This window comes from Sus scrofa, chromosome 10, assembly GCF_000003025.6.
Source record: "Sus scrofa isolate TJ Tabasco breed Duroc chromosome 10, Sscrofa11.1, whole genome shotgun sequence".
Classification (NCBI taxonomy): Eukaryota; Metazoa; Chordata; class Mammalia; order Artiodactyla; family Suidae; genus Sus; species Sus scrofa.
In genome coordinates this window covers 18,823,087-18,835,594 of record NC_010452.4, presented here as the reverse complement: position 1 = coordinate 18,835,594, position 12,508 = coordinate 18,823,087, and the positions used below count along the sequence as shown (strand labels likewise).

The 12,508-nt window shown below is 40.8% G+C and overlaps 1 protein-coding gene across 1 annotated transcript in view; it reads left to right on the top strand.

The window, feature by feature from the left end:
- The window catches only part of SMYD3 (SET and MYND domain containing 3), a 751,923-nt gene that overhangs the window by 183,926 nt on the left and 555,489 nt on the right, over nt 1-12,508 (top strand). Inside the window, 3 exon segments of the mRNA NM_001160092.2 lie at nt 754-861; nt 3,338-3,395; nt 5,910-6,046. Of these exon segments, the coding sequence (NP_001153564.2) occupies nt 754-861; nt 3,338-3,395; nt 5,910-6,046 (303 nt within the window).

Here is a 12,508-nt window from a genome sequence, read left to right as displayed (position 1 = left end):
CATCTCTCTATTTTGTCCTCTCATTCCTAGTGTTGCGAGATTTGGTGACTGGCTCTGTGATCTCTTCAGCCACACCAGCATGTGGCTGGGATCCTGGATTAAGTGACTGGATAATTTATCATCCGAACCACACTTTTCAAAATGAAAAGGGGTGCTGTTAATAATTTGTCCAGGACAACATAAACCAAGGCAGTCCTGAGCAAAAGTATTTGGTCATTTTAGCTAATAACACCTTTCTATGTTGTCTTCAAAAACAAAAAGATTTTATATTTTTTGTTATGTTAGCCCTCCTGATATTTATATACATGCTGTAGTAACACAGAAATTCAGAAAGCTACCTGCCCTGCTTTGATTTTTCTGAACTGTGTGTTTTAGTTTCTAATTCAGAGTGATCTTTTCTTTTATATTCAAAATCACTATTATTGAATCCTATTTAATCACCTAAAAGACTGTCTCATAAATTATGAAGCAAGACATAATGACTCTTTCTTTGGACTCTACCAGCCAGGTAATAACCATGGGGCAAATTAAAGGGCAGAGGTAGAATGGAAGCTCTTGATGTCCACGCCTGGTAATTGCATCCTGAATCCTGGATCATTAACAGTATTAGAATATTGCTTTCATTTTCTATTTGCAGTTATATTTAGGCTGTTGAAATTAACGTAATGTTGATGACTCTGAACATTCACCACCAGCGTAAATGAAAGTTAAATTTTTATGTCTTACATGCCCTCTCCACTCTTATCTTCACAGAAAAAAGCTTGGCAGGACCACAAGCGAGAATGCAAATGCCTTAAAAGCTGCAAACCCAGATATCCTCCCGACTCTGTCCGACTTCTTGGCAGAGTTATTTTCAAACTTGTGAGTATAAAACTTGCAAAATATGCTTAGGTTTTAACATAAGCACTTGCAGTCGCATGTATTATTCATATTTAAGGCTGAATTTAATTTGACGTTAATGTGGAAGGTAGATTATTTCGGGGAGTATTTTAAGACAAAACGTGCTATTTTCCTATTAATCCCAGCATCAATGGCAATGATGGAGCACATGGCCTTTTTTTGAAGGCCTTATGTGTGATTTCCTGGGAATAGAGACTTAAAGTCCTGTTTTTGGGGCATGAGATGTTAGTAATGTCTGTTACATTGCCTTTGCCACTTTTCTACTGAGACCTAGTGTACAGGACAAGTATGTAATTTTTTTGTTTGTCTCTTCGGGTGGTTTTTGTGTGTGCATGTGCATGCGTGCATGTGTGTGTGTGCGTGCATGCGTGTGTCTTTTAGGGGCTGCACCCACAGCATATGGAAGTTCCCAGGCTAGGGGTCAAATCAGCTTCATCTGCCGGCCTACACCACAGCCACAGCAACGCCAGATCCAAGCCGTTTCTGTGACCTAAGCCATGGCTTGTGGCAATGTCGGATCCTTAACCCACTGAGAGAGGCCAGGGATCAAACCTCATCTTCCTGCATACTAGTCAGGTTCTTAACCTGCTGAGCCACAACAGGAACTTCCAAGTGAGATTTTTAATTAGAAGATAATTCATCTTACATGGAAAAGTGTTTATCCTTTTTTTTTTTTTTAAAGCCAAGATTCGTTGAAATTGTTTCACCTCTCCATTTCCCTGCTATGCCAAAGCAGCTAGTGGATTTTGTGAAATTCACCTTCCATTTTTTTTTTGGGGGGGGGAGGGAGGTTTCAGGTTTTTCTGCTAGACTTTAGCATGAATATCTCTTTATTGCAGACTTTAGCTCTGTTCTGTCCTGTTGCTTGTTAGCTTGGTTTTTGGGGGCAATATAAACCCTCAAATCTTATAGAGGGTTTTTTATAGTGGCATGTGATTATACACCTAGAACTAATACAATGTTATATATCAACTATATCTTTACTAAAAGAATGGATGTAGCATACCAAACAGGTGTTGTCTTTGGATTGAGTATACAACTACTGTCACATATACTTAACTGCTATTTTCAAATGTATATATTGTGTTGAACAGAAATACCAAATTTATTCTAAAGCTTTAACAAATTCAGGCAACTTGGTCATTATGCATTTTGTTAGTCACTGGGTATTAAAAGTATCATCACTGTTATCTTCGAGTCTGAACTTTTTTTTTTTACTTCATTAATGTTCAGAAGATAGAAGACCACTATTAACTTAGAAATAGGTGGCTTCGGAATCACCCAGGGTAATAGTTCTCAGCTTCCACCCCTGACCTAGTGAATCAGAGTCGAATAGAAAGCAATGTGTAATAATAACGACACTCTATTGAGCATGTGCTATTTCTAGGTCCTGTGCTAACTGCTTTGCATGATGATCCTTACTTCATGCCTCAGTAACTCAGTGCTTTTATTATTCCTATGTTTCACGTAAAGAAATGATTCCTCTTGACTCAAGGTTAAGTGACTTGCCTAAGCTAGCACTTTGTGATAAACTCTTATTTTTATTCATCCGTCTTTCCTTTTCCATAATAATTCATCATAAAATCCTGACAAGAATACATGTCTGTGGTAGAACTGGGGAAAAAAAGAAACATGTGGGAGTTCCCATTGTGGCGTCGTGGAAACGAATCTGACTAGGAATGATCAGGTTGTGGGTTCGATCCCTGGCCTCGCTCAGTGGGTTAAGGATCCCGCGTTGCTGTGAGCTGTGGTATAGGTCGCAGATTCGACTCAGATCCTGGATTGCTGTGGCTGTGGTGTAGGCCGGCAGCTTTAGCTCCAATTCGACTGGTAGCCTGGGAACCTCCGTATGCTGTGCGTGCGGCCCTAAAAAGCAAAAAAAAAAAAAAAAGGAAAGAAAAGTGTGGAAACTTCTTGTAAAAGAAAAGAGTTTTGCATTTGGAAATTAAACTGATGAGTTGTTGTAACACAGATTTTTTTTTTTTTTTTTTTTTTTTTTTTGTCTTTTTGCTATTTCTTCGGCCACTCTCGCAGCATATGGAGATTCCCAGGCTAGGGGTTGAATTGGAGCTGTAGCCACTGGCCTACACCAGAGCCACAGCAACACGGGATCCGAGCTGCGTCTACAACCTACACCACAGCTCACGGCAACGCCGGATCGTTAACCCACTGAGCAAGGGCAGGGACCGAACCCGCAACCTTATGGTTCCTAGTCGGATTCGTTAACAACTGCGCCACGACGGGAACTCCACAACACAGATTTTATTTTTAAATCGTGACTGAAAAATTTAACTCTTAAGAACATGATAAAAAGAAGGAATATATAGAAAATGTCTTTTAAAGAGTCTTGCATTTAAATATCTAAAGACACTCGAACACATTCTTTTCTATGTTGGAGTATTTGAACATTTTTTGGTGTTTTTCTTCTGTTTCATAGATGGAAGAAACGCCTTCTGAATCGGAGAAACTTTACTCATTTTATGATCTGGAATCAAGTAAGTGGTCGTCTATCAGCATCTTAAAAATGCTACTGTTTACTTGCTAAGTTGATGAATGGCTTTATTTTTAACTCTGTTTTTCTTCCCTTTGTGCAGCAACAAAACTTTTCATTGTTCCTACATAGCCTGACACGTGAGCTCTATTTACTCCAGGGGAGCTTTGGCCATATAGCAGTTCATGAAGTGCTATAGAGGTGTTCAAGTCAGACAGTGCGGGGAGTGTCACCTTTAGTCGCGTTGACAGAATAAATTTATTTCTCTTTTTCTCTCCCCCCTTCCCTTCTTCTCACGCTTGGTTTTTTTTTGACATCTGGAACCGGTAATGTGAATGGGGGTGGGGGGGGCTCCAGAGACCGTGTTAGGTTCATCGGTCTTTTAGATAATAAGAAAGGAAGGGAGATCCTGTTGTGGCTCATCAGGTAATGAACCTGACTGGTATCCATGAGGATGAGGGTTCGATTCCTGGCCTCGCTCAGTAGATTAAGGATCCAGCGTTGCCGTGAGCTGCAGCAGAGGTTGCACGTGCGGCCTGGATCTGGCATTGCCGTGGCTGTGGTGTAGGCTGATAGCTGCAGCTCTGATTCGACTCCTAGCCCAGCAACTTCCATATGCTGCAGGTGCAACCCTACAAAAGTAAGGAAGAAGGTACCAATGATTTAGGCTCTCTGCCCACACTGAGCATTGTTCTTCTCCCGAACTACCACGGCAGTGGCCAACCTCCTTGAGAACACCGAGAAGCTTTGCCAATCTGAGCGTTAAGGGAACATAGGGTTTATTTTTCTTTCATATTGGCACAAACCCTCTTCTTCATTGAGGTTCTCAGTGACTTCACCTTAAAAGTAGCAAGAGATCGTGGAGTAAATTTGCCGCTTAGTTTAATGTTTCTGGATGGAGACAAATAAGAAGACGAATCTAGGACAGATTTATGGTTATGGGATCCTAAGTGCCAATGATAATAAATTATTATTTAAGAAACCACTGGGTTAATTGTTCTGTTGAACAAGTAATTTAAAGAAAATATGTAGACCTGACATGAGCGACAGAGTTATACTGTGGTTCCTCTTGATGTATCTCTTCAAGTTTTAATAGAGGCCTAATTAGTCATTTTTTTCTTGTTATATTCCTGCTGGTAATTAACATCCCTTGCAGTGAGTTTTACTATGAGCATTAGCCCCGCTCAGTAGCAGTGTCACACACGCTGCCTTCGATGACGTGCTCACGACCATCATTAATTGAATTGTGCAGCCTTAGTCTTCACACCCCTTTGCGGTATAAATTAAACTGAGTTCTTAAAGGGCTGATGTTGGCTTTGGAACCTTCTCCTGTTTGGGTTGATGCAGAATCATATCTTGTTTATTCAACCTGGAAAAAACTTGAAGATGAGATTTCTTCGATTGATCCATGTTTTCTTCTTATTCCTTTTTTTTTTTTTTTTTTTGTCCTCTTTTTATCTTTTCAGGGCCACACCTGTGGCATATGGAGGTTCCCAGGCTAGGGGGTCTAATCAGAGCTGCAGCTGCTGGTCTACACCACAGCCACAGCAATGCCAGATCCAAGCCACATCTTCGACCTACACTACAGCTCATGGCAACACTGGATCCTTAACCCACTGAGTGAGGCCAGGGACGGAACTCACATCCTCGTGAATACTAGTCGGATTCATTTCCACTGTGGCACATGGGAACTCCCCACGTTTTCTTCTTGATGTACTCTACTTCATTAATTTCACCAAAGTGAACTTTAGCTGCACTTTTATTTCTCATTTTCTGTTTTTTTTTTTTAATTACTTTTGAGATGACACTGTTTATCAGTTAGTCATGACCTGGTTGTAAGTTATTTCGTGGAAATGTCTGTCTAAACTCACTGACTAAATAAGTGTTGATGTTGGTTTAGGAGTTCCCGTCGTGGCGCAGTGGTTAGCAAATCTGACTCGGAACCATGAGGTTGTGGGTTTGATTCCTGCCCTTGCTCAGTGGGTTAAGGATCCCGTGTTTCTGTGAGCTGTGGTGTAGGTCATAGACAAGGCTCAGATCCCGCGTTGCTGTGGCTCTGTGTAGGCCCGTGGCTACAGCTCCGATTAGACCCCCTAGCCTGGGAATCTCCATATTCCACGGGAGCAGCCATAGAAAAGGCAAAAAGACAAAAACAAAACACAAAAAACAAAAAAAAAGTGTTGATGTTGGTGTAAACATGTGTACAGAATGATGTAGAAAACCTGCTAACACACATCATTACTGATCTTGGTTTTAATGTTTTTTCATCTCTGTGTATATTTTGTTTTGATAGGTGTTGGCTGTTAGGTTGTAAATGACATTTGGAAGAATTTCATTGACAACATATATATATAATGATTTGTAGTTGTCAGAAAATAGAAAGTTATGCATTTGATCTCTGTCAGAATGGCATCTAGGGCAGGAAACATCTGGCTTACCAGCTACCATTGATCACCTGAAAATTATCCATTGAAAGTTCACCATGTGATTGTGCTATTTATTTTCTCTTTAAAAAAAGATATGAACAAACTGACAGAAGAGAAGAAGGAGGGCCTCAGGCAGCTTGTATTGACATTTCAGCATTTCATGAGAGAGGAAATACAGGATGCTTCTCAGCTGCCACCGTCTTTTGACATTTTTGAAGCCTTCGCAAAGGTAAGTGTTAACATTGGTATCTTTACTAATGCCACAAATCAGCCTTTGCTCCTTATTCGGTTGTTGATCTGTGAAAATCCAGGGCCTTCATGCCTTTATCACTCCCTTAACTTAATGAATAGCAAGTGAGAGAATGTATTGCTTATGTTGAAAAGGGTGTTAGCGGTGACCACAAGCATGTTCACTGTCCGCTCTCAGTCCACACCCTCAAAAGAGTGTGCTTTCTTTTCTCAAAAGCATGTAACACAGGGAGTTCCCTTGTGGTGCAGCGGGTTAAGGACCTGGGATTGTCACTGCAGTAGCTTGGGTTGCTGCTGTGGCACGGGTTCAATCCCTGGCCTGGGAACTTCCATATGCGGCAAATGTGGCCCAAAAAGTTGTTTTTAATTAAAAAAGAAAAAAAAAAAGTAACGTACTTCATTTCTTCTTACTAAGGGATTCAAGTGGGCCATTGAATTTATTTAGTTCTGTGGTGGTTGTTTCAGCAATGGAACTGTTACTGACCAGGGTTCTTGGCCTCCTTAATCAATAGAAATTGGTAAGAGGCCAGACAGGAAATTCAGGCGAGCCTTCACTGGGGCTCCTGCTGCAGCAGCACGAAACAACAGCAAGTAACAGCTTCCTGTGCTTTCTCCCTAAGTGGGGGCTTGAGCTGGTTTCTTACAGCAGGTGAGGGTGGGCATAGGTCCGTGGGTCAGGTCAGAGGGTGGCTTAGCTGGTTTGCCCTCTCCTTTGGTGGTACTTTGTGCAAGGTGAATGTGCACGTGTAGTACCCTCCTTTTGTTCCCAGCACCCTGTTTTTGTTGGGATTTTGGTCTCTTTTGTATCTGGTTCATCTTTGTCCCCAATTGTGCACTCAGCTACTTTGCGTCCCTTAGAGTGTCTTTGTATTTGGTTGCTCAAGGAAATGTTTATCCAGGTACAAGCGCTTCACTGCAGCAAAGGCTCCCAGGCCCTACATCCCAGCTTGTCTTAGCACCTGTCTTTGCCGTGAAAAATGTGTTGGAATCCATGGCTTGATTATGTGAATTCTAAATAATATGAAAATATAAATAACCATTTCTTATTTTAAAATAATTGCCTAAATTGCCCCCAAATTGGTTTGTGTTTCAAGTTATTAAAATCTTAGATGAGGAAGATAAAATAGATGTAATTTAATATTTCTTTGTGGTCTCTTGGTAATGGGTACCTGAAGTGATCTTTTTGGAAGTGATTCTGAGGGCTTGTTTAGGCCCTGGGAGAAAGAATGCACTGGTTGATTCTTGGTGTGAACCTTGCAAGAGGTGCAAAGGAACTGCAAGTTCCCTTGTTATTACCCTGCATTTGCCGCCCTAACTTTCTCATATTGTGTGTTTGGATTTGTTTAAATGATTATATTTTAATAATGAGTAAAATTTTACATTTGTGGATGATTTCGTCAATTTTACAACTTAGAAGCACACGTCCAATGATGTATTTATCTCGTGAATATTTTTAAGGTATGTTTTATAATCTACTTATTTTCTAAGAATTTGTGATTAGTGTGATGACTACAGATTTATTCTTGTTTTCTCAAATGTATTTTTATACTTGGGGGTGTGTTCTTATGATTTTCTGATACTGTCATCTTAGCATTACATTCTGGTTTGTCTAGGATTTAAAATTGACTTTGACATATATGGGTTACTTATACTGCACCTGAGAAGTTTCTCATGTTTATTTCATAGGCTTCTGAAAATTATAACGAATAGTAGCACTATGTGTGCGGTGCCTAGGAACTCTTTTCAAGTTAGACCGGTATAAAGTAACACCTACTGAAAGATAAAAATAGACCTTATGATGACTGTAACTTCATTCCTGCTGTTTCCTGTTGTTGGAAAATGTTCAAGTGCTAATTACAGGAGTTGTTAGTATTCATAACAACTAGTCAAAAATACTGTCTCAATGTAAAATGTGAATTAGTCTTAGTTTTCTTCTTTTTAAATAATTTTAATTTCATGTATTTTACAGTGAACTTTTCTTTTTGTTGTGTAGGGAAGAAATTCTGTTACTATGATTGAGCAGACACAATTTTAATAATATACTTTCTTTCCCGCCACGTACTTGTATTTGTTATTGTTACAATAGGCAAACAGATACATTTTTGTGATTTATGGGGGAATTGGACTCAGATGTGTGATTTCTGCCTTAAAATTTAGGTTAATCAGAGGGAAGCAGCACTAACCTGTGGCTCTTGTACTTAGGCGTGAAAGCTTTGTATATATTTTTAAAATGAGTGATTTTTCTGCTTATCCATTTGTCCTTAAGAGATCATTTTCCTCCCCTTCCCCTCCTTCTTTTTTTTTTTTAAAGAATAGAATAGTTTTAAATTAAGCTAATCAGTGGCCTGCAAAGCTCAGGAACAGCCATCAAACTTAGAAGTTTGCATGTGTGTCCTGACAAATGCAGTGGAAGTATGGAGAATGCTGGACAGGGCATTTTTTTTCCCATTTTTACTGCCTCGTCCCTGTCTCCCTGGCATAGAATTAATCAAAGAGAAGAGATGGGCTTTTCAGAGAGCCCTGCCTCTGCCTGCTGCTGCTTTATATACAAACTGGCAGGAGTGGCCCCATGCTGGCCTGCTTTTCTCAACCTAAGGCACTAACTTTTGAATTTATGCTTCAAAGGAAGCTGCTTGGCCCGGCCTCAATAAAGAAAATCCTGTTTCATGCTTTACTTTTCCTCCCACTCACTTATGTTCATTCAGGGTCTGTGCAGGTATGAGACCAGCTAGGCTGATGTTTTAAGGAATTTGGAGCACTTTTCCCCATTTCTTGACATTTTGATTGTGGAGTTTTTGCAAACAAACATAAAGGTAGAGAAACAATTCTAACGCGCCCTCATGCTTTCATCCCCTGGCTTCAATAATTTCCAAGACTGTTTTATGTCAGGTGGGTTTCACACAGATGTGCTTTTCCTCTGTTTGGATTTCCAGACATTCCCTACAACTAGTCTTTTGTGATCAGGTAGGTCTCTTGGCCTCCTGGGTTTGTTAGTGGAATTCACTGATCGAATGAAGCATTTTTTTTTTTTTTAAGGCCTACTGTGTGCAAACCGCTCTTGATCTTGGGTTATAGAAATATGTGGCTAATTCTAACTATGGAAATTATCTACTGAGGCAAAGAACCTCAGCAAGTCAAAAGTCTTGCCTGGGGATATGCATGTGTTTATCAACCTTGCACTGCCTGGATGTGAAGGCTCTGAATCCTGAGAGCCCATTTTCTTCTCTGCTCAACTGATGAGTTTTCTAATGGAAGACCATAATTAATTTTTAAAAGTTGGCAGTTTATATTTTGAATGCTCTGGAGTTTTCTGTTGAAAAATAGTGTATGTTTCCTGTGGGTTCTTAGTGTCAATTGTGCTTCTACTGCTTAAGACTCAATTTTACCTGGAAAACGTCCTGCTCCCCTTCATTGCTCCAAAGACTATGGTGTAGTCGTGTTGCCAGGTATATTTCCAGGTGTTCCTTTTCTTTTCTTTTTCTTTTCTTTTTTTTTTTTTGTCTTTTTGCCATTTCTTGGGCCGCTCCCGCAGCATATGAAGGTTCCCAGGCTAGGGGTCGAATCGGAGCTGTAGCTGCCGGCCTACGCTAGAGCCATAGCAATGCAGGATCTGAGCTGCGTCTGCAACCTACACCACAGCTCACGGCAACGCTGGATCGTTAACCCACTGAGCAAGGGCAGGGACCGAACCCGCAACCTTATGGTTCCTAGTCGGATTCGTTAACCACTGTGCCACGACGGGAACTCCTGGGTGTTCCTTTTCTTTCTCCACTTCCTTATTGCCAGTGTTAGCTTCCTACTTCCCACTCCCGCATAAACATCCACGCACACAGGCACACACACAGCAATTAGCAGTTGGGATTTAGATGCTAGAAGTTTGCTATCCACATAGGAATTTCTTGCCTGGCTGTAAAAATTAAGTAGAAAGAAGACATTTTGCTAGGGGAAGATATCAAAGAGGAAACAGAAATTAATGGCAGGAATTTCAGAAGATGGTGTTGGGCAGTAATTATAGACAGTGGTCTAGGAATACCTGTGGGGAGTGAGGAGGTCCTGACTCTTTTAACCCCCACCCTCACCCCCACCCTGGCCAAGAAAAATGTATTGAGAAGATTTGAAAAGACACTTGTTATCTGTGGAATACGTTTCAGTTATATTTAATAATTACAATAAGAGTTTGAATGAACGCATGATGCTTAAAATGTTTATTATACTTTAGGTAGTACTGGAAAACTAGCAGGGGTAGTGGTACCTCCAGGATTTCCAAAGTGTGGGCTGGGAAGTGATGATCTGGTTGGGTGAAAAGGTGAGACTGGTGCTTGAAGCTTTATTTGCATAGCAGGTTTTTTTTGTTTGTTTGTTTGTTTAGATTGTATATTACCTCAGGGTATGGCTGAATGAAATAGAAGTATCAGGTGTGGGGAAAGTGGTGGTTGCCACTGACAGTAATGAAAGTGCCAAAGGGTAAGAGATGCACTGGAGATGTTTGTCAGTGAGAACACTGGAGGCACACAATTAGTCCTGTGTTCCTCAAAAATAGAGGCCAGAGGAGTTCCTGTGGTGGCTCAGAGGAAATGAATCTGACTAGTATCCACGAGGATGCAGGTTCAATCCCTGGCCTCGCTCCGTGGGTTAAGACGCTGTGAGCTGTGGTGTAGCTCGGATTCTCGTGGCTGTGGCTGCGATGTAGGCTGGTGGCTAAATCTCCAACTGGACCCCTAGCCTGGAAACGTCCATACGCTTTGGGTGCGTGCGGCCCTAAAAAGACAATAACAACAACAAAATAGAGGACAGAGTCATTGCCGCTGACTCCTTTTCAGATTGTTTGGAAAAGGGAGGATGTATGTTTCTGTCTGCATAAGTCCCTCCTTCTTTCCACTCCCCAACTTTTGTTCCATTTCACTTCTATTTTGAGGTAAGTTCTGGTTAGGTTTCAAAATGGATTTATCTTGGCAAGACAACTGCTGTGCTTCAGTCTGTTGAGTTCTAAACATTTGCTACACATACAGAGCATGTCTATAGTAATAACCATGAATATAAACTTTAAAAGGTAAGAAAATTGCAATTAGAGAGGAAAATTGTTAGAGAGAGGACGCCTTAAAATGGGAGGCTGAGTATGATGGTTAAATCACTTTTTCAGACAAGTAAGTGAAATTCCACCTCAGTGTCCTCATCTGTAAACAGGATTAATGCTAATAACTACAGATGAAAGTGAGGATTAACTCTAAAATACTTAGGGTGTGTGACACAAGTTATTAACTTTTGCTCCTGCTGGCCCTGCCTCCCACCTTTTTTTTTTTTTAAGGGCCACACCCTCAGCATATGGAAGTTTCCAGGCTACGGTCAAATCAGAGCTGTAGCTGCCGGCCTACACCACAGCCACATCAACACCGGATCCGAGCTGCGTCTATACCTTACACCACAGCTCTCGGCAACACCAGATCCTTAACCCACTGAGCAGGGCCCGGGGATTGAACCTGCATCTTCATGGATACTAGATGTGTTTATTCCCACTGAGCCAAGACAGGGACTCCCCTACTTCCCCTCTTTATTTGTATGCTAATGGAAAGCTTCAGTGTTTTAGGTCTCCCTATGTTGTTATATAGCCAAGAGTGTAATCTGCAAACGATTGTAAGCCGGAGCCTCAGATGGTTGTTTCCAATTGTGCCCAGTGCTGGCATCCCATGCTGAGAATTACCTGTCTTACTGAGAAAAAAATTTGCAAACAACAGATAGTATCTTTCCCCTAGTAACCGGCTTGGTTTCCGCCCATAGCTCTTGTGCACAGAAGTCGTTGACTGTGTCCTGCATTCATGGCAACTCCGTGATTTCCGAGTAGCCCCTTGGGATTTCACTCAGAAAATACAAAAGCAAGTTTCAGGGATGAATGAAATTTTTCTCACCCATTCATCTTAAAAGGATCAAATTAAATAAGAGTTGTGTTAGTTGTCATTGTCATAATTCACTGAAATGACATGGAATATATAGTATTTCTCTATTCTCTTCCCCTACGTGTACAGTGGCAATTACTGGTAATGATTATTCATAGCCTAAACTTAACGTCGATAGACTTGGCTTTGAGCTTATTTTCTACGCATACAGCAGATTTTTTAGCAGTTATTGTACAGAGTTCTAGAAAAATATACTAATTTTTTTCTGGATTTATAAATTCCATTTCTAAAAAAGCATTTGGTAGACTGATGAGAATGTGATATGCTCTGAACAATGAAATAGAAAACGGACTGGTTGCGAACTGGTTGCATAAAGTGTTTCAAAAACAGACATTAAATTGGAAGCAGCCAGACTCAAAGTGACCTTCCTGACCACAGAACATATGTCATTGTTAGTGCTGCCAGAGCTCTGCAGAGTGCTTTTTAACTCTGTAGTGTTGAACAACTGCCACTGAATTTTTTGATTAGAAATTTCATGTCTGTTTGAGAAG